A 19,724-nucleotide genomic window follows, 5' to 3' on the forward strand; every position below is an offset into this window, starting at 1 on the left:
TTAATTCCTCTATTCAAGGTACGCGGCCTGTGCGGAACGCTTACCTGGAACCAGCATGATGACTTCACCACCCCAGAAGGAGATGTGGAGAACAGTGTGACATTGTTTGCAGGGAAATTCACAACAGAGCATTGTGCTTTACCGAGAGGGGCTCCACCTGACCCCTGCGCCACATACACCCAGAGGAGACGGTATGCAGAGACAGTGTGCTCTGTCATACACAGCACCATCTTTCAGGTAGTTTGTTGCTCCTTAATCTCCTGATCTCCTGAGTGAGGCAGTCATCTCTCTTTTATTCACATCTTCGTGATTTGTCTTTGTAGGCGTGTCATGACGTGGTGGAGAGGGAGCCGTATTTCCGTCTCTGCCTGTCGGAGGTTTGTGGCTGCACTCCACATAGGCCATGTCACTGCACCATCCTTACCGCCTACACCCGACAATGCGCGCAGGAGGGTGTACCCATTCACTGGCGCAACCAGACCTTCTGCTGTAAGTGTGGAGACCAGTGGTTAAAGTGACTGGTATTTTGTGTGATTTGGCACGTTGTTTTGAGCTTACGTGTGTGGAGTAAAGGAGGCTTAAAGCTCATTACGGTTTCTGTTTTTGTAAGGTTGGCAGTAGTACTTTGAAGCTACAAAACTTGAATTAGAAATGTGTGTGTGTCTGTACACCCTCATATGGACATTTCCAACTGAAACAGTTTCCTGAGAAACTCTGACAGAATGTTGTGCCACTACGGTTTAACCTTGGTGTACCGAGCTATTTTGAATTTTTCAGATTTTTCAATTTTTTCTCTTGTCTTGTCTTCGCAGCGGTCCAGTGCTCAGGAGGTCAGGTGTACCAGGAATGTGGTCGTGCCTGTGGCAGCTCCTGTTCACAGGGCTGGAATTGCGATGATGGTGGTGATGAGATGGGTCTTCAGACGTGTGTCCCAGGTTGCCAGTGCCCACCTGGACTAGTGCAGGACCACCAGGGCCAGTGTGTTCCCATCACTATGTGTCCCTGTGTGCAAGGAGACAAGATGTACCAGCCTGGGGCTGTTATTCAAAACAACTGCAATACCTGGTGTGTAGAAACTGAGTATTCGTTGAAAAAGGGTTTGCTGTGAGCACGATCCAATTTACTTGGTTCAATCAAACCACAACTTAAACTATTATATCTGCTAGATAGATTTGAGCTCATCAAAACCTTTGACTTTTATTGGCAGAATATCCTTAGGTGTACTAAATATAAATGTAAATGTAAGTTAGACCTAAACAAGGCTGCATGGATACAGTACTCTTGCAACAAAGTCAGCAGACATGTTAAACCTGTCAAAGAAAATGTCATGGTAGAGGTTAATTAGGTTCAAGCTCATACTGACCCAGTTGCAAAGATGATTTTTTACAGCACATCATAAAAGCAGTCCTTTCTCTTTTATGGCTTACTGTGCACTGATTTTATCATGTGTCAGTTGTGATAAAGAATCAGAGGGCATGAGCATGTTCTCTCTATTGTCAGTGCATTGTCATGCACCTACAATATAATATTGGCACAGTTTCATGAGCATGGTTCTAGTATCTTTGAATGAGTCTTGATCTCATGAGCTAACTGAATCCCTGAAACAGATTTATTAGGTGCTATTTTTATGTAAAGGAATAGGTACATTTTTGTATGACGAATTTTCAGATTTGATTGCATTAACCTATTTGTAACCTGATAATTTAACTAATGCTATCAGAACAGAAAAAACTACACTTTGACGGTTTGAGCAAAATCTATATTTAAGGATATGCTTGCCTTACACTGAGTGTAATTTTTATGTTGAGTATGAGAACATGTTGTCCCCCAGTCCCTGGTGGTGCAAGAGCTCTGATGAAATCACCCTATGTCCTGCTCTTTGATACAGGATAGGTTGATTTCATTGTGTCTCTTCACTACATACCCACAATGATCATTGCTTCATGGGTGAGTCGTTTGTTAGCCCCCCCCCCCATTCACACACACACACACACACACACACACACACACACACACACACACACACACACACACACACACACACACACACACCATGAATTATTTAATGTAGGTGTTAAAGTTAAAAAAATGAATTCCCTTCAGTCAGTGTCAGTTGAAATTCTGCTCATTCTCCTTCCATTCACAGTGTATGTAAGCAGGGAGAGTTTAACTGCACTCAGCAGCCCTGTGAGGAGGTGAACCAGTGTCCAGGCTCACTTATCTACTCTCCACGCTCCTGCCTCCTTACCTGCACAAGCCTGGACCCTCCTGGCCAACAGCAGGGGTCCGGTGAGACACAGCGGAGCTGCAGAGAGCCCCTGTCTGGCTGCGTCTGTCCTCAGGGCACTGTGCTACTGGTGGGTGAAAAATGTATACATTTTTTTAATTGAATATTTTTCTAAAATGTGAAGTGACCCTACAGACATTAGCGTTCAGGCATGTCTGATTAATTAAGGGGAAACACAGATAGTAGACACTTACAAAATGCAAGAATTTGACACCTGTTTTGCACACTCAAAACAAACAGGCAGGGAGCCTATCATTGTAGCCAGTAACTACTGCTAAGTGTAGCTGCTCTTAGTTCTCAGTTCCCCATGCAGCTAGCAGTTCAGACTGGGAGCTTGCTAGTGCAGAGGCTTTGGACCAGGACTGGCTGTCGATAGCTGGTTATGCTAACTTCAATAGATACCTTTGCAACACAATGTCATAGTGTAAAAACTGTATTTAGTCACATTCTGTGGATCATTTTAGCATATTTTTGAATGTTTTTGAATCAGATTCGTACATAGAGCCACTTTAATTTTATCTAATCTATATTTTGATTACTGGATGATCTACTTTGCAGGGTGATCACTGTGTTCTGCCAGATGAGTGCCCATGCCACCATAACGGTCGGCTTTACTACAGCAACGACACCATCATCAAAGATTGCAACACATGGTAACGTATGCAGCTGTCACATTTCATCACATATCTTTGTGATTTCATCCTCTCAACTCTTTATTGATTCCTGCAGTGTGTGTAAGGAGCGCCGCTGGCACTGCAGCCAGTCTGCCTGTGCTGGCGTGTGCGTGGCAACTGGCGATCCACACTATGTGACGTTCGATGGCCGCTGTTACTCTTTCCTGGGCGACTGCCAGTATGTGCTGGCGAGGGAAACCAGCGGTTTGTTCAGTGTCACGGCAGAAAATGTGCCCTGCGGGAGCACCGGGGTCACCTGTACAAAGTCGGTCACCCTCAGTCTGGGAAATACCATCATACATCTGCTGAGAGGTAGGAGAGTTGATGGTGTGGGGAAGCAGAGGCTTATTGTTAGGGACAAAAGACAGATTATGTATTAGGGAAGAGCTGCTTGAGGTAAGCTTTCTTGTCTCTGTTCTTTAGGTAAAGCTGTGACAGTAAATGGGATGCCAGTCAGTCTACCAAAGTCTTACAGTGGCAGTGGTCTGACTCTAGAAAGAGTCGGACTGTTTGTTTCCCTTTCCTCCCGGCTGGGGGTCACTTTGCTATGGGATGGAGGTAGGACACACACACCTCGCCTTTTGCAACCTTAAAGGATAAGTTCACTCAAAAATAAAAATTCAGTCAATATTTCCTCACCCACATGCTGATGGACAGTCAGGTGATGTTTTGTGGTCCACAAAACATTTCTGGAGCTTCACGGCAAAACAGCATTGCAGCTTTCCCCTAAACAGCTAAAGTAGCTGGGGTAAAAAAAACTTACAGCTCTTCCAGCGTTATCCAATTCTCCTGAAGCCCAGAATACTGACTTGATATGAAAAGATGTTTTTTTTAAAACCTTTTCAAAAGCTGTATCTGTACACTGTGGCTACCTAGCTAAAAGCCTTAGCTTGAATCCTGTCTGAAGCTCGACTGAGGGTGTAAATAACAGCTTTACAAATCCATTTTGAATCTTGGGGTTTCTGGAGACTTGGATAACTTTGGACGAGCTTGTATGGCAAAAAGGTTTTTTTTTCTCCATCTAATTTTGTTAATCTGTTAGGAGCATTCTGCAATGATGTTTTAATGTGGGGATGAGGGTATAATGACAGAATGTTAATTTTTGGGATAGCTCATCCTTTATATGATGTCTTAAATAACCCTTTCATGCTCAGGTCATGTGTCTCTACTCTGTAAATGGTTTTGTCAATTTCTTTTATTTTCTTATTTATAAATCTGTATGCCAAGACATGCCACTTATTTGTTTTAATTGTTTTCTAGAATATGATTTACTCTAGTTTAATTTTGAACGTTATTGTTCAGAAATTTAGCTGAGGGCTAGTTACAAATCAGTGGTAATGTATTTTTCATTCGACATAATGTCTGCAGGTATGCGAGTATATGTACGTGTTGCGGCCCACCTGCGGGGTCGGGTTGGAGGGCTGTGTGGAAACTTTGATGGAGACACAGAGAATGACTTTACGACACGACAGGGCATCGTGGAGTCCACTGCCGAGCTGTTTGGAAACTCCTGGAAGGTCAGCCCCTCCTGCCCTGATGTGGCAGACCAGGACCTCCGAGACCCCTGTGCTGTGAGTTCAACACAGACACATGCACACATACACATAAGTGCACACACACACACACACACACACACATTTGGAGGAGCATGTTTTTGGTTGTCTGGCAAATCAGTTTTGCCAAAAGTCCAGTTTTGCTTTTTCTCATAGACACAAATGCAGAAGCGCATTACCTGCTCTCTCTTTGTCTTGTTCAGCTGAACCCCCACAGGATGACCTGGGCCAGGAAAAGGTGTGCCATCCTGACTCAGGAACTCTTCTCTCTATGCCATGCTGAGGTGCCTTTCCAGCAGTATTATGACTGGTGTGTCTTTGATGCTTGTGGGTGAGTGACAACACTAATCTACACTGAATGCCTCAAAATGTCCTGCTTTTAAAGTCCACTTCTACTTGCTTTCTATGTCCACTACCTGTGCTGTATACAAAAAATAATGTGTCTTGCCCCATGCACTGATTTTAGAACCATTTTTCCTAACTTTCAGCATTTTGGATTTTAGTAAATGAACCCTGGTATTCACATGAGAATGTGTATACCAGGGTTAATTTACTAAACTCCATTCACTGGCACCAAAAAAAGATGTAATTATCCTGAAAACCCCTTGAAACATTTTGAGTCAATTGCCTGCCTCTGACAACATTTGCCCAGCCTTTTGAAACCTACATTGTTGAGATGCAAACTGTTTTCTTATTCATATATGGGAACAATTCTTTATACATAACTGTTCCCAAGTAATGTTCCACTTAAGTTAGCAGAAATGTAGAATGTGTTCACATTTTAACAAAACCTCATTCATCTTTTTTTTCCTACAGTATTAGAAGGACCATGCAGCAGCCCATACTAATTCACTGTATTGTATATGTCTCAGATGTGACTCAGGTGGCGACTGTGAGTGTCTCTGTACAGCCATTGCTGCCTATGCTGAAGAGTGTAACCGCAGAGGGGTTTACATCCGCTGGAGGTCCCAGGAGCTCTGTCGTATGTCAAAGACACACAACACCCTCACACACTGCACATGTATCTTTACTCCTGTCTTTTGTGAAACTTGTTTTTTTTTTGTCCTAGTCCTGCTGTCTTTCTTTAATTATTCTCTGTTTCCCTCCCTACCTGCAGCTCTGCAGTGTGACAATGGGCTGGTTTATGATCCCTGTGGTCCAGCTTGTTCTCCCTCGTGTCCCAGTGTTCAGCAGAGTCCACATTCACAGTGTGATGCTCTTTCCTGTGTGGAGGGCTGCTTCTGTCCTGCTGGCACAGTCCTCCATGGTAAAACAGATTAACCAAACTAATCCTGAACCACTGAGGGTGCAAGACTTTTTTTCTAATGTATTAATGGGCGCATTCATCTCATTTATGGATAGTTGGATCCTCCTCAACACTCAGGGCCCTATTTAAACAATCTATATGGCGTGATCTGTAGTCCATGGTGCATTTAGGGCATGTCAAACTCACTTCTGCTTGTTAAAGAGTACATAATCTGGGCACAAAGTAGGGTGTAAGGTGCAAAGGGGTTGTGTTTGAACTTAGATTTGGACATACCATAAATGACACCAGGGTGTAATTTTCCATTCCCTTTAATAACATTTTTTAACAACGGTACTCTTCTTCACTGAAGGACAGCTATGTGGCAGCTGGTCCCCATCTCCTGTACCCCATTAACACAAGGGTTACAGTATCTGACAGTCACATTTCCAGCTGACAGGAAGCATTCCCCTGTGCTATAATGAAGGCGGTTTTAAGAAAATGATAGAACCTACAAAAAAAAACAACTTTCTAGAGAGAAACCTTGCTCAAAAATGGTTCGTTTTCAGTGCTTCCCATGGTCAGTGGTATGTGCACAGTATCTGGTTTTCAAGTTTTTTGTGAACATGCTCTTCCTTCACTGTTTTGATGGGTGGGCCATAGATAAACAGATTTTAATGGGAAAAGGAGTTCAATACAACACCAGCTCATAAAAGTAATAGAGATGAGATGTGAGTGGGTGAAATAATACATTGTTAACAAGAAAAATATGTATTGCCTTACCTGCAGCAATCCTCTGGCAGCAGAAATGATAAGGATGCTCTCCATTAAGAGAGAGAATTTACGCACATCGCACAGCTGCTTAACTTCTTTGATTATTTAAATCAACACGCCGACAGCGTCTGTTCATCTTCACATTCTTACAGTTAAATTGTTTTGAGTAAAACAGCTGACTTCCTGATAAATCCTGAGCTCCATCAGAGCTGTTGATTAAAATTTATATAAATAGCTTCATGCTGTTCTATCTGGAGACTTTCCTCTGTCCTGTCTCGTTTCTAACTACAGCTTTTGGTTTTGCTGCTTAAATGTGCCACTATACTGTCTGTATTGACATTACTATAACATATAAAATGATTAAAAGCAGCCTTTCTGGTCATTACAGCAGAGTTTATGCACATTATGTACTTGCCTCTGGAAGCCAATTGTACTATCTGAATAATACACTAAGATAAATGTATATATTTAATACACGTGCCACTTTGCACCGGCAATAAAATGAGGTCTTTAAGTGTTGATATTCATGTACCCCAGAGGATCATTTATCATGCTTTATTGACCAACCTTTAGCATAGATCCTTGCCTAGTCAGATGGAGTGAATGCATTTTGGTGACTGCCTAATGTTTTCGAAACCGCCACCAACAGACAGATTTGATTTGAAAAATCAAAAAATACATCAAAATATAATGTGCAGATTGCACTGAAATATACTGAGCACATTCATGCTTCCTAGTAGATGAAGCTTTTCTGCTTTAGACAGGTGAACTTTGACTTCTACCAAATTTGGCCTAAAGATGGCCTAAGGAGATAGTATGTTTTAATTTGATCATTTGAAGTCTCTGATTTTAATAAGATGTTCTTTCATCTTGCTCCACCCTCAGGACAATTTTCTTTTACTTCTGGCAAATATGAAAAAATAGCAGAATTGTCTGTATGTTTTCTGCTCAAAAGGGGAGAGCTGTGTAGTTCCCACTCAGTGTCCATGTGAGTGGGATGGGTCCGTTTTTCCACCAGGAAGTACCGTCACTCAACACTGCCAGAACTGGTCAGTTGATCTGAATGCTTATGAAAGTATATTCCACTCTTTTTTCCCCTGTCACAAATCAGAGGTTTTTTTTGCCTGTGTTTGTCCAGTTCCTGTGAGGATGGTGTGTGGCAGTGTGAGGGTGTGGCTTGCCCCCCTGTCTCCCCTCCCTGTCTGGAATCTGAGTTTGCCTGTGTTGGGGGGCGTTGCATCCCCTCCCAGTGGGTGTGTGACAACGAAGATGACTGCGGTGATGGTTCAGATGAGGTCTGCCCGTCTACCTGCTCTCCAGACCACTTCAGCTGTACCAGCATGCCAAGGTGAATCCAAAACTCACTTTAGTTTGTCAATAAGCACAGATCGTACAGGTTGAGATACGGAAGACTAATAACTGAGGGATTATGCTCAGCCAGAATAAATCAAACATGATGTCATAACCTCAAAACTTAGTGAGTGGAGGCATTTTTAAATTTACATTTTAGGTCTATTAGCAGACATTTTTGTCCAAAGCGACTGTATGAATGTATGTAATTCATACATATATACACTGAGGGTGGTGGCTGCCATGCAAGGTGCCGACCAACAAGACGGTGGCTCTATGCCTGAGCCACTGCCAACCTTTTACACATAAAGAATACAAGATAGACCTGTATTATTTTTTTAACCATGCTAACAAATAAGCTCACATAATGTTAGTGTTTGTTTTCCAGCCTTGAAAACTGGACAGAGTGAAACATCTGGATAACATTTATTGGATACATTCAAATTTCCCAAAGGGTAGACAGATTTTTTGGTCTATGTATCATCATGAAATAAATATTGATTGCACAATGTAATGTAGAATAATGACACCATCAGCGTTTAGAAGGGTTCGCAAGGAAAATAGAGGCTGACTGGTGATTCAGTCAGCTGGCAGCCTGGAACCATATATATCTGTTTTTGCATGTCAATTGTAGACAATTGTTTTGTCCTGTGTTGTTGGTAGTTGCTACCCTGAGGTAAACAAAAAAATTGACCCCAGTGGCCCCAACAATAACACCAAATGTCTGTTGCAACTTTAAACAGATTTTGTGTAAGCTAAAATGCAAAGTGTCATGGGCTAACTCATGCAAAGTTAGCAAATTATGGAAGCAGAATAAACACATTTTGTTGTTTGTTGAAATATGTTTACTGAATGTGGAGACCTGTTCTCAAAGGCTCCCCTCAGGTGTGTTGAACAAAAATTAGCATGTAATGTTTAGCATGTGAGTGTTAGCATGCATATTATTACAACAATATTTGCAATTTTTTCCTAAATATTACATACTAGCTACCACAGCAGTTAATGTGAAATTACATGCATGATAACTTCTAGCAGTTTGCTAGATGATACATGTTTGCCTCACTCGTGGTGAGCATCACAGCCAAAGTCTCATGTCTCATGACATGGCTCTAGATATTTATTCGTATTTCTATGTGAAAGAGTCACTCTAATCTGAAATAAAGTAAATTGACCCCAACCCTGCAGTGGACCATGTATGAACCTGGCTCTACGTTGTGATGGCCACCCAGACTGTGCTGACCAATCAGATGAGGAGTTCTGTGGACCTTCCACCCCCGTGCCCCTCTGCCCACCAGGGGAGTTTCAGTGTGCCAGTGGAAAGTGTCTGCCTGCCAGTCGTTTGTGTGATGGACGGCTGGACTGTGGTTTTGCTGATGGGTCTGATGAGCAAGGTAATCTATCACTGCACTACACTCCATGTTAGCAAATGTATAACAAAAGGTACACTTGTCTTCTGTGTTTTCATATGTGGCCACACCTTGATGATTATTTTTTGTACAGTGTGTATGTGACTTCAATGAACTGTACTTTTGTTGGTCAAGACTGTGGTGTGGTGTGTGACGAGGGAGAATTCCTGTGTGCTGGAGGACGTTGTATTCTCTACTTGCACCGCTGTGATGGGCATGATGACTGTGGCGACCTCAGTGATGAGAGAGGGTGGGTTTTCAGTTCTGCTGAGTTTTGGTGCTCTCTAATGCTGATAGGCAACAAACAATATTGAACTTTCTTCATCAGTGTCTCTGTGACATTTTCTGAATGCTACATTTATTACACACCTTAACAGTTTTTTTTTTTAAATGTCCATGAAATGATGATTTCACGACACACTGATTTTCTTTTAGCTTAGTGGGTTACAGCTCTTGATGTGATTTTTATCTAAATATTTTTGGCTGGTTTTAGGTGTGTGTGTGGACCAGGGGAGTTTCAATGGTTACAGCTCTTGATGCGATTATTATCTAAATATTATTGGCTGGTTTTAGGTGTGTGTGTGGACCAGGGGAGTTTCAGTGTCCTGGGGACAAGTGTGTCCCTGCAGACAGAGTTTGTGATGGACTCAGAGACTGCCCGTCCGGAGCAGACGAAGCCGTGTGTCCAAGTAAAGGTACAAATCATAAAACAGCATTGATAGTTTCATCACTTACATCAAACTTATATAGAATTGTGTCAGCTGTGAGATGAATACAATTTTGCCCAAAGCTGCCCTCCATGGTTTGATCACATTTCATGTGCCTTGTGTGTGGCAGTGACCTGTGCTCCTGACCAGTTTGCCTGTAGTGATGGTACATGTGTTGCCACTACTCAGTTGTGTGATGGAACAACACATTGTCCAAGAGGAGAGGATGAGAACACAACCAACTGCCACACCATTATCACTACACCGCTACCCTCAACTGTCACCCTGACTACGCCCACTTCAGGTAATGATAGTCATGATTAGAGATTTAGGAGGAGATTTTTTTTACTCAGTGTTTCCCTTAGGTCTTTTCTACATAGAGGTGGGTATTTCTCAGATCATAGGTTTTTCTATTTGTTTTTACCTTTCGTACATACAAACATCATTTTAGGTCACTCAAGACAGAAGTTTTGGAAAAGGCCATTGTGGCCACACGTAACTCAACTGCTGTTTTGAAAATTTAATCATTGGTGGAAAACTCCAAAACATGAGATGTGGTTTTGGGCCACATTATAAAACATAATTCTGATAAGAAAGTCAATAGATCAGGCATTTACTGAGAGAGAAGACAGAGACGGCAAGCCATTGTGTGTGCATTAAGGTGGACGATTATAGCAACAGGCGAACTTGGAAAGTGATTTTGATAAAGATAGTTGGTTTTTGAGTCTCATACTCAGGTCGTCAGATACCTAACAGTTAACCTCCTTATTCCTTATACCCTGTTTTCCAAAAAACCCTGTGTACACATGGGCTAGTCCTTATTCAACCCCTGATTCTCCAGCTTGTAGGTCTTATGAGTTCAGCTGTGCCACTGGTGGGCAGTGTGTGCCTCAGGCCTGGCGCTGTGACGGAGAAACAGACTGTATGGATGGCAGTGATGAGCAGCAGTGTGCTGCTCCCTGTGGCCCTGGCCAGGTACCTTGCCAAAGTGGGGACCAGTGTGTGGACTACCAGCAGCTCTGCGATGGCACCCCACACTGCAGGGATGCTTCGGATGAGAGTGTCGACAATTGTGGTAAGTAATGCTAAGGTTAAGGCACAAAATATACTTTAAACATTGAGAAAACCCTACAAATGATATCATTTAGCCACATTAAGAGTTTTTTGGTGTCTAAAATTGTGTTAATGAACACTGACAATAATTCCATCCGTCTCTTAGGCTCTACATTGATACCTCCATGTCCAGGCAGCTTCTCGTGTGACAACCGCACCTGTGTGAATATATCCCAAGTGTGCAACGGCGTTCCAGACTGTCCACGGGGTGACGATGAGTTGGTGTGTGGTGAGTTCTCAGATAACAGGGAAAAAAAAAAGGTGGGAATGACGGTGTGGATGGATGGAGTGAGGATACGGAGCAATTGACTGAAGAAGATCTTACAAAATGTTGAAAGAATGGGGATTAAAAAGGAAGTGGGGATAGAACGACGACTGAGAGGATGGAAGGCAGGGGTGTATAGAGAGAGAGGGGAAGAAATAAGGAAAGGAAACCTGAAGGCTGATTAAATCCTTGTTTCTTATATTTACACATTTGATGATGACTGATGTAATCTCTGTTGTGTTTGATGATATTTTTCAAATGTTGTTTTGTCCAGATAAAACTGTCTCACCAGTGCCCCCTGGTGGTAGGAATACCACTGTCACCTGCTCTGAATTTACCTGTATGGATGGATCCTGTGTCCCCTTTAATGTGGTAAGTCAATGACTGACATGGCATTGACCATCAGGAAGCCAAACTTTATGTATTTTTGGCAGTGAGTGCTTGATTAGGTACGAAAAGGGTTGGCCTCGTTGGTGCAAAACAGTTTCAGCTGTTGCACTGCATAATTGCATCATAATTTGAGAGTTTGAATTCTTCCGAAAGTTTGCAAAATGGTTGCATGTTGATATTTGTGCTGTGCTGTTAAAAGAAAAGACACACAAAAAATTAATTTTTAACTAACGTTGTAAGCTGAAATCTTCACTGTAGCTGCTGATATAAAAGCATTGGCACACATCCTGTCTGAAGTGTGTGAATGAGCTTGACTGAATGTTGAGGATCTAATTAACTTTCTTTCTAAATTGATGTTGGATCTTTGGACCTCCAGAGACTTATGCTGGATAAACAGTTTGGAGTTATTTTACGGTTGTCCCAAGCTACTTCAGTTGGTGGCTTTCTGTGAAGGTCCAGAGATGTTTTGTGGAGCATGATACTTCACCCAGCTTTTCATCAGCATGAGGGGTGGAGTTGATGATTGAAATTCATCTCTGGGTGAACTGTTCCTTTAAATTATTACATTTAGGAAAAAAAATCTTAATTCAGATACAGCTGTTTTGCCTATGTCTGAAAAAATGTTAACAATTTCATTATTTCCTCTCAGCTACAAAACCCAAGCTACAAAAATGAATGCTTATCACCTACAGTTTCATTCAACCCATCCTGTCTGCTAACCTGATTTTGTTACAAAGGTGTGCAATGGTGTGGCTGACTGCCCAGACTCCTCACTAACAACACTAGAAGGTCCCTCTGATGAGCATGGCTGTAGAAGCTGGAGCTCCTGGGCTCCATGGAGTCCCTGCAGCACATCTTGTGGTGCAGGCTACATGAGCCGTCAAAGAACCTGCCCTTCAGGAGACCCACTGCGCCACTGTCGAGGACAGGACTTCCAGAGGCAACAATGCTTCAACATCACCTGCCCTGGTAAGGAGGCGGGCATGTACTAGATTAGAATATAAATATGTTTTATGATAAACAGTATTGATGCGTAGTTTAAAATCAAATATGTATTAGTTGCTCAAAACTGAAGTTCTCTCATTTCCGTTTCAGTGGATGGTCAGTGGCTGCCATGGGTGAGCTGGTCCAACTGTTCCAGTGGTTGTGGTGGAGTGCAGGTCAGACACAGAGGCTGCATCCCTCCTCGCTATGGTGGCCGAGACTGTTCCCAGCTCCCTGGACCATCCAACCTACCCATGGAAATCAGTAAGAGTCATCTAGATTCTAAGTTTGAAATGAAATGCCTCGCTCTAGGACAATAAATGAGGAAAAGAAAAGAGACTTTAATGAATTGTTTTACCCAGAATTCCTGTGAGAAAGTGGTTTGTATGAAAACATATTGATCCCAGAGTAAACGCGGCTGTATTTCAGAGAAATACAAGTTTCCTCAAAAATGTTTTAGTACAGTGTAAAAAGTATGGAAATGCTAAGCTCCATCACAAGATTGAAAATAATGAACTTCTCTCCTCCCTGTCTCACTCCAGAACCCTGTCCTGATGATGGATGTGCCAATACCAGCTGTCCCACTGGGCTGTTGAGATACAGCTGTGCTCCCTGCCCGATGTCCTGTGCCCACATCAGCAGTGGGACAACCTGTGATCAACCTCCAGCAGCCTGCTCCTCCGGTCAGTCAGTCTGGGGGAATTTGGAATATATTATGCTTAAAATAAATTGTCACCTCCTGCTATTTTGAAATTGTTGTGTTAATATATTTCTCGCAGACTTCTTTCTAACATTTCATGTGTCACTTGCTTCAGGTTGTTGGTGTCCGGAGGGCCAGGTGATGAACCATATGCAACAGTGTGTGTTACCAGAGGAGTGTGTGTGTGAGGTGGCAGGTGTGCGCTACTGGCCGGGCCAGCAGATGAAGCTGGACTGTGAGATTTGTGTTTGTGAGAGAGGAAGGTCTCAGAGATGCCAGCCTAATCCAGACTGTTCAGGTGAGTCACATACGCTTACTTGTTTAATTTAAAGATCCAATCCACAGTTGAGTGTTAGCTTCATACAGTACTGGGTACCCTGAATGTCTGAGCAATAGTAACTGGTCAGCTTTGTCATGCTGCAGTGCACTGTGGCTGGTCGTCCTGGTCTGAGTGGGGGGAGTGTTTGGGTCCCTGTGGTGTTCAGAGTGTCCAGTGGTCATTCCGCAGCCCAAACAATCCTACCAAGCATGGAGACGGGAGAACGTGTAGAGGAATTTACAGGAAAGCCCGTCGGTATGAAGCCCTTTCTTAATGGACTGTTTAAAACTGTATTCTTTTCTACTCGTCATCTTATACTCCACATACCACACTTGTGCTCATTTACATTCATGGTCCCTGTAAGAACATTTTTCAAAATTTTGGTAACCTCACTGACGTTTTCCAGAATGTACACTTCTTCAACATTGGTCCAGCACACGTTTAAGTAATGGCAATATTTCCACTCTGCTGTGCATATTCAGCGTCCCGAGAAAATGAACAGCAATGGGTGACACTTTAAACTAATATAACATTATTAATAAATGGTACGTGTATAGTTATTTTAACTACACTATAACTGACACTATAATTCTGTATAAACCATTTATTAAAGTTCCTATTTGTAAGAAAAGTTGATTTTTGAGTTTCATTCCAACTCATCAAATACTGACACTTGGATTGTAGGTCAGCATTTGCATAGATTTTTAAACATGAGTTTAAACATCATCTAAACTCTTTTTAGGCCTATATATGAACTACACAGTATTAACCATTTAAAAAGTATTATAATCATCATAAACAATTGCTTAATATATGGTTTATAAAGCATTTCATCATTGAACAGTGAGATACTATTAACTAAATTTTAATTAACTACAAATTTGTGTTGTTACCAAGCCATCATCCTGTATTAACCTAAATGCTGAGGTAAATCAGTGTAAATCAAAATTTACTGAGGACATTCAGGTTCCTCTTATGGAAAACACTAAAAACTTACAAGTAAAGACATATGCATCACATCAATAATGCATGCGTTTTCTGTGTGTGTGTGTGTGTGTCTGTGTGTGCACAGGTGCCAAACAGACCCCTGTGATGAGTGTGAGTACCAGAGTCAGTCCCATGCTGTGGGAGACAGATGGAGGTCAGACCATTGCCTGTTGTGTCATTGTCTGCCCAACCTCACAGTGCAGTGTTCCCCCTACTGTCCATACGCTGTCAGTGGGTGTCCACAGGTAACAATAAGAAATGTATGACAGTCTGTGTGTCTCATGTGCATTTACACATTTACACACTCATTACTGCTTGTGTATGTGCCCATGTTTTATGGATATATGATTTGGTACATTTGCACATTTTTAATGCATCTGCAGTTCTTGTTCTATCTTATCTCATTTAAACAGTCCAGGACATAGTCTCTCCTATCCTCAGCTCCACTTCCTTTGTATCCTTTCCACTACGTAGTAGTGTCTCATAGCAACTCTACCACGCGTGTGACTGAGTCAAATGTTGAATGCTGGTTTGTTTGTGCAGGGTCAAAGTCTGGTGCCTGGAGAGGGAGACAGGTGTTGTTACTGCCAAGGTAAAATCAAAACTGTTGTCTGCAATCTGTCTGTCTCTTTAGTGACTTGCATTGGTTACTGATGTTGTAACTGAGTGATCACTGATGTCACAGATGACGTTGATCCCAATAAATGAAAGGAAATATTTTGTTTCTTTTACCTTACACACCTTCACCCTATCTGTCCAGCCTTGGCGGGAGTGTTTTATTTTCCTTTTAATCCATATATGTGTCCTTTTTAAAAGGTTGCTTGTATTGAGACAGCGTCACACAATCTCGAAATTTAGCACAGAGATGGGAATCCCCGCTCCCCTCTTCTTCAAAACAAGAGAATGGTGGTTGGCAAGGGACTTAACAGTTTATCAAACACTAGCTCAGTGTGTTTTAGTTTGTATAAATGTATAGATGAACTAAGAGCTTTTGAAGAGGAAGAAAATGTATGGAAATAATGATATGTAAAACAAAAGCTATATAAAGATAATTTAGTCCCTCACAACAAAATTGCAGCCCTCCAAATATATATTAGTCCACTTTATTGCTGTGATAAACAAAGTAAGTGCTGTTTGACACATCCTGTAGGAGAAAACGACACCATGCTTGTGACTATCAGCCCCGTCAGTGTGACTTCAAAACCTGCAGTTGGCACTACACCTCTGGTTCCAACATATCCACTTCCTCCTGGAGGTTAGTGTCTTTTTTAGTTCACAAGTTGGCGTTTCACAGGTAGAGCATTTCGATACTTAAGTATTTCATAGATTGCGATGTCCATTTTATCTCACCTTGTGTCCTCTTCTGTTCAGATGAGTGTTGGTCTCCTCTGGGTGTTCAGTATCTCCCGGCTTCCAGTTTCAGTGCCTCGTCACAGCAGAGTGGTCACCCTCCTGAAGCGGGTCGCCTCCATGCCTGGAACCCCCATCTTGACCTCCAGGTACACCAGGCCTCCACGTAAACAACATGACCAGACCGCTGTTTGCATTGTTTGTCCTGGTGAAATGTCCCCACCACCTCCAAGACTGCTGTTCTGTAGCTGACCCTCACCTTTGAAAAAAGCAATGGGTCAGATTGATTTATCAATATTAATCGGCAAGATCCAAATGAAAATACACCTGACTGAAGAGGACAGGTACTAAGACCAGGGTTAGCAAAAAAAAGGGTTGACAATTTGATTGCTTTAGAAATGTAAACCATTAAATTTATAAAACATTTTTTCTATAACTGACCATGGTTGCACTGTTCACACTTGTAAGGCCCTTAATATGAACTGTATTTTGACCTTCAGGGATATCAGGTATAGGAATTCCTGGACCTGACTGTTGCTCCTTTGGTTTCCAATCCCAGGCACCTAACAATGTCAGCTGAATGATTGTTTGGCCTCTCCACCACAATAGTCCAGGCTGAAATATTTTCACAGTTGTTTGAGGCAGACATTCAAGGTCGCCTGGGTATAAATCTGAAGGTCTTTGGTGGTCCTCTCACTACCACTACCTCTAGTGACCGGAGCAACATTATACTTCTGGAAATACTTCTGGAAATATATTCAGTTATTGTAATTTTAAGTAAAAAAAAAAAGACTTTAAAGTTATAATTCCAAAAGGGAAATTTAGATTTTTCTGAAGGAAAGTAATGCTTGGCATTTACTCAAACAGAAGAGTGTCAAAACCATATTAGATGCCTCATACCAGAATGTTGGTCGATGTAATTAAACCAAAATATCATGGATGGTGTTTAAATCGTGAGTGCACAGTAATTTAATAATCCCATGATATAATCATACAGCTGTGATGGTGAGGTGACCCCTTTTGAGTCATCAACACTCAAATCTTTCCCAGCTCTACCATTAATGAAGGTCTTATTTTAATTCAAAAGCACTGCTGCTGCAACTTGAACAAATCTGTAAACCTTTCATCTGCAGGGCTGGAGTCCAGAACCCGAGGAGTATAAGGACCTACCACAGAGGCGACCCGAGGGACACAACAGCAACACACAGAGCCCCTTTCTACAGGTAGACCTGCTGAAACCATACAACATAACTGGTAAATATCCATGCACCATCAAGCAAGTACATATTGAGATGCTGTTTTTGTGTACTGTGTGCTTAAAGTCAGTTCCTATGTGACATTATGTCCTTTATATCAGTAAATAGATAAAATGCTTTCTACCTCCCTGCTCCTCTGTAGGTGTGCTGACTCAGGGTGGTGGTATGTTTGGCACCTTCGTGTCCAGCTTCTACCTCCAGTTCAGCCAGGATGGCAAACAGTGGCTCACTTACAAAGAGCTTGTCACTGATGCACGGCCCAGAGCCAAGGTTAGACATCAGACAAGTCCTGCAGCTTTACATCATATACATTGAAGGCCATCTTGAAACTTTTTGTTACCGTTTTCCCTCCAGGTTTTCAATGGTAACCAAGATGATCGAGGGGTGTCAGAGAGCCGACTGGACAGGATGGTGTCGGCTCAGTTTGTCCGCCTGCTGCCACACGACTTCATGAATGGCATCTACCTTCGACTTGAAATAATGGGCTGTGTGGAAGGTTAGTAGATGTGTCATGCTACTTTGCTGGTATCACATAATTTTCTGTACTAATGTGATTTTAAAAACGGTCTCCTATCCTCCTCTCCTCCAGGCTTGCACTGGTTGACGACCCCCACTCCTCCCTCCTCAGTCACTCCAGTAGGTGGCTGCAGAGAGAAGGAATTCCACTGTGAAAACGGTCGCTGTGTGCCAGCAGGTCCACTGGGAGTTGTCTGTGATGGGGTCAATGATTGTGGAGATGGATCAGATGAGACGTACTGTGGTAAGAAGTTTTCTTTTCTCTTTCTTCTGAGATTTGTTAAAAAAGAAAAAGCTCTTACACTGATGTTATTGACAAATAACTGTTAGAGATCCCTTGTGGGATATACTCATTCTTACATAGTCTGACCTTTTCATACATGCAGGTACTCAGCCATCCCTAATAGCCACCAGTCCACGCAGCTGCCGTGCTGGCCAGTTCTCCTGCCCCCCACCAGGGGGCTGCATTGAAGCAGGACAGCGGTGTGATGGGGTCCCCGACTGTCCCAAAGGAGAGGATGAAACCGGCTGTCATCCTCACGGCAACGTCACTACCCAGTCAGACAGGTGAAGGGCATTATTGTTATTTGTGGCTGTGGTGGTAATGGTTCTACTTATTTTAATATTTGGTGAATCATGCTGTTGTGAATGCTGCTTCTTACTTTTTGTCTCATCTCTGTTTATCAAGCTCTACTTTCATTCTTTGTTGTTTGTTTCATTCATTGTAATGTAATTGTTCTGAATTCCTCGTGTTACAGAGACCGTGTGGGTTACTGTGTACAGGGTTAAAGTGCAGTGAAATCCTCCTCATTGTTGTTTGCTAATTCACAGACCATACACGCCCACTCCTGCTCCTCTCAGGACTCCAACCATGTCTACTGTCACTCATCCTGCAGTAAAACCAACAGTAAGCAAACATGTAATGTATTTGTTATCATCAGTGCCTCCAAATGCTGCATTTCTTCTTTTCTGCCTAATGTGATCTAAAGTGAAAGGATAAGTCAGGTGAAGTTTCGTACTCCACGAAACAGCATTGCAGCATTCTCCTAAACAACTGATGTAGCTTTGAGCTGAGAAACTAAATTTTGAGTGAACTGTTCCTTTAAGAGTAATGGCTAAACAAGGTTCTCAGAGATATGACACATGAGCCAAATTGTGATTATTAGTTATAGATACCTAGAAACACAAGCACTGTATATGCTTAGACATACAATAATATAACACAGAAACAAGCTTAAGGATTAATCGGTGATGACATCACCTTGAATGTCTTTATTTGAGTCCTATACAGTTTTACCCGTCCCTGTTTTCACTAGTAAGAAATGCATGCATACAGAATTAGACTGACTCAAGAAGTCAGGTGTTAATAAAGGTACACATCATAAACACTTTTTTTTCTAATGTGTTTACAGGATGGTGGCCCAGGATATCGCGGTGAGTGTTAAATGCAGTCTTTTTATGGACTTTTTTGGGAACAGTGTTGTCTTTGAATTTCTTATCAAGAGACATTATGTAACTTTTTTGATGCTAAATGTTGCTTAAACTAACAACTTCAGAATCATGTTGATTGTCCAATGTTTTGTAAAAGAATGAACGGTGTCTTGGTCATTTGTTTCTGCACTATGTAACTTAAGTGAGAGGGTGGGTACACAGCATTATATATGTGTTTATTTCAACATACAATTTTTCAACGCATAACACTGTTTTAATGTAATAAGTTCTCTCTATAGTTAGCACATTACATCTGAGTAATTGTTACACACCTGGGATTTGTATTTACCACCGTGATGTTGCACTCAGAAACTGTAGGGGGCGCCAAATCAGACAAAATGCCAGTTTCTACACAATGT

General features: G+C 42.1%; 1 protein-coding gene across 1 annotated transcript in view; it reads left to right on the forward strand.

The window, feature by feature from the left end:
* scospondin (subcommissural organ spondin) overlaps positions 1-19,724 on the forward strand; it is an 87,747-nt gene that overhangs the window by 12,703 nt on the left and 55,320 nt on the right. The window contains exons 15-50 of the mRNA XM_037080137.1: positions 19-237; positions 324-489; positions 813-1,065; positions 2,147-2,357; positions 2,846-2,940; positions 3,017-3,273; positions 3,385-3,519; positions 4,330-4,532; positions 4,718-4,845; positions 5,387-5,496; positions 5,632-5,781; positions 7,487-7,580; positions 7,670-7,879; positions 9,067-9,272; positions 9,423-9,537; positions 9,861-9,982; positions 10,125-10,298; positions 10,836-11,069; positions 11,214-11,336; positions 11,647-11,744; positions 12,500-12,731; positions 12,858-13,010; positions 13,289-13,429; positions 13,562-13,744; positions 13,870-14,020; positions 14,838-14,997; positions 15,296-15,344; positions 15,903-16,007; positions 16,124-16,251; positions 17,236-17,356; positions 17,501-17,628; positions 17,713-17,854; positions 17,948-18,118; positions 18,261-18,441; positions 18,706-18,781; positions 19,287-19,308. Coding sequence (XP_036936032.1) covers positions 19-237; positions 324-489; positions 813-1,065; positions 2,147-2,357; positions 2,846-2,940; positions 3,017-3,273; positions 3,385-3,519; positions 4,330-4,532; positions 4,718-4,845; positions 5,387-5,496; positions 5,632-5,781; positions 7,487-7,580; positions 7,670-7,879; positions 9,067-9,272; positions 9,423-9,537; positions 9,861-9,982; positions 10,125-10,298; positions 10,836-11,069; positions 11,214-11,336; positions 11,647-11,744; positions 12,500-12,731; positions 12,858-13,010; positions 13,289-13,429; positions 13,562-13,744; positions 13,870-14,020; positions 14,838-14,997; positions 15,296-15,344; positions 15,903-16,007; positions 16,124-16,251; positions 17,236-17,356; positions 17,501-17,628; positions 17,713-17,854; positions 17,948-18,118; positions 18,261-18,441; positions 18,706-18,781; positions 19,287-19,308 — 5,446 coding nt within the window. The remainder of the gene's footprint in view (positions 1-18; positions 238-323; positions 490-812; positions 1,066-2,146; positions 2,358-2,845; positions 2,941-3,016; positions 3,274-3,384; positions 3,520-4,329; positions 4,533-4,717; positions 4,846-5,386; positions 5,497-5,631; positions 5,782-7,486; positions 7,581-7,669; positions 7,880-9,066; positions 9,273-9,422; positions 9,538-9,860; positions 9,983-10,124; positions 10,299-10,835; positions 11,070-11,213; positions 11,337-11,646; positions 11,745-12,499; positions 12,732-12,857; positions 13,011-13,288; positions 13,430-13,561; positions 13,745-13,869; positions 14,021-14,837; positions 14,998-15,295; positions 15,345-15,902; positions 16,008-16,123; positions 16,252-17,235; positions 17,357-17,500; positions 17,629-17,712; positions 17,855-17,947; positions 18,119-18,260; positions 18,442-18,705; positions 18,782-19,286; positions 19,309-19,724) is intronic.

This window comes from Acanthopagrus latus, chromosome 19 (genome assembly GCF_904848185.1).
Source record: "Acanthopagrus latus isolate v.2019 chromosome 19, fAcaLat1.1, whole genome shotgun sequence".
Lineage (NCBI taxonomy): Eukaryota > Metazoa > Chordata > Actinopteri > Spariformes > Sparidae > Acanthopagrus > Acanthopagrus latus.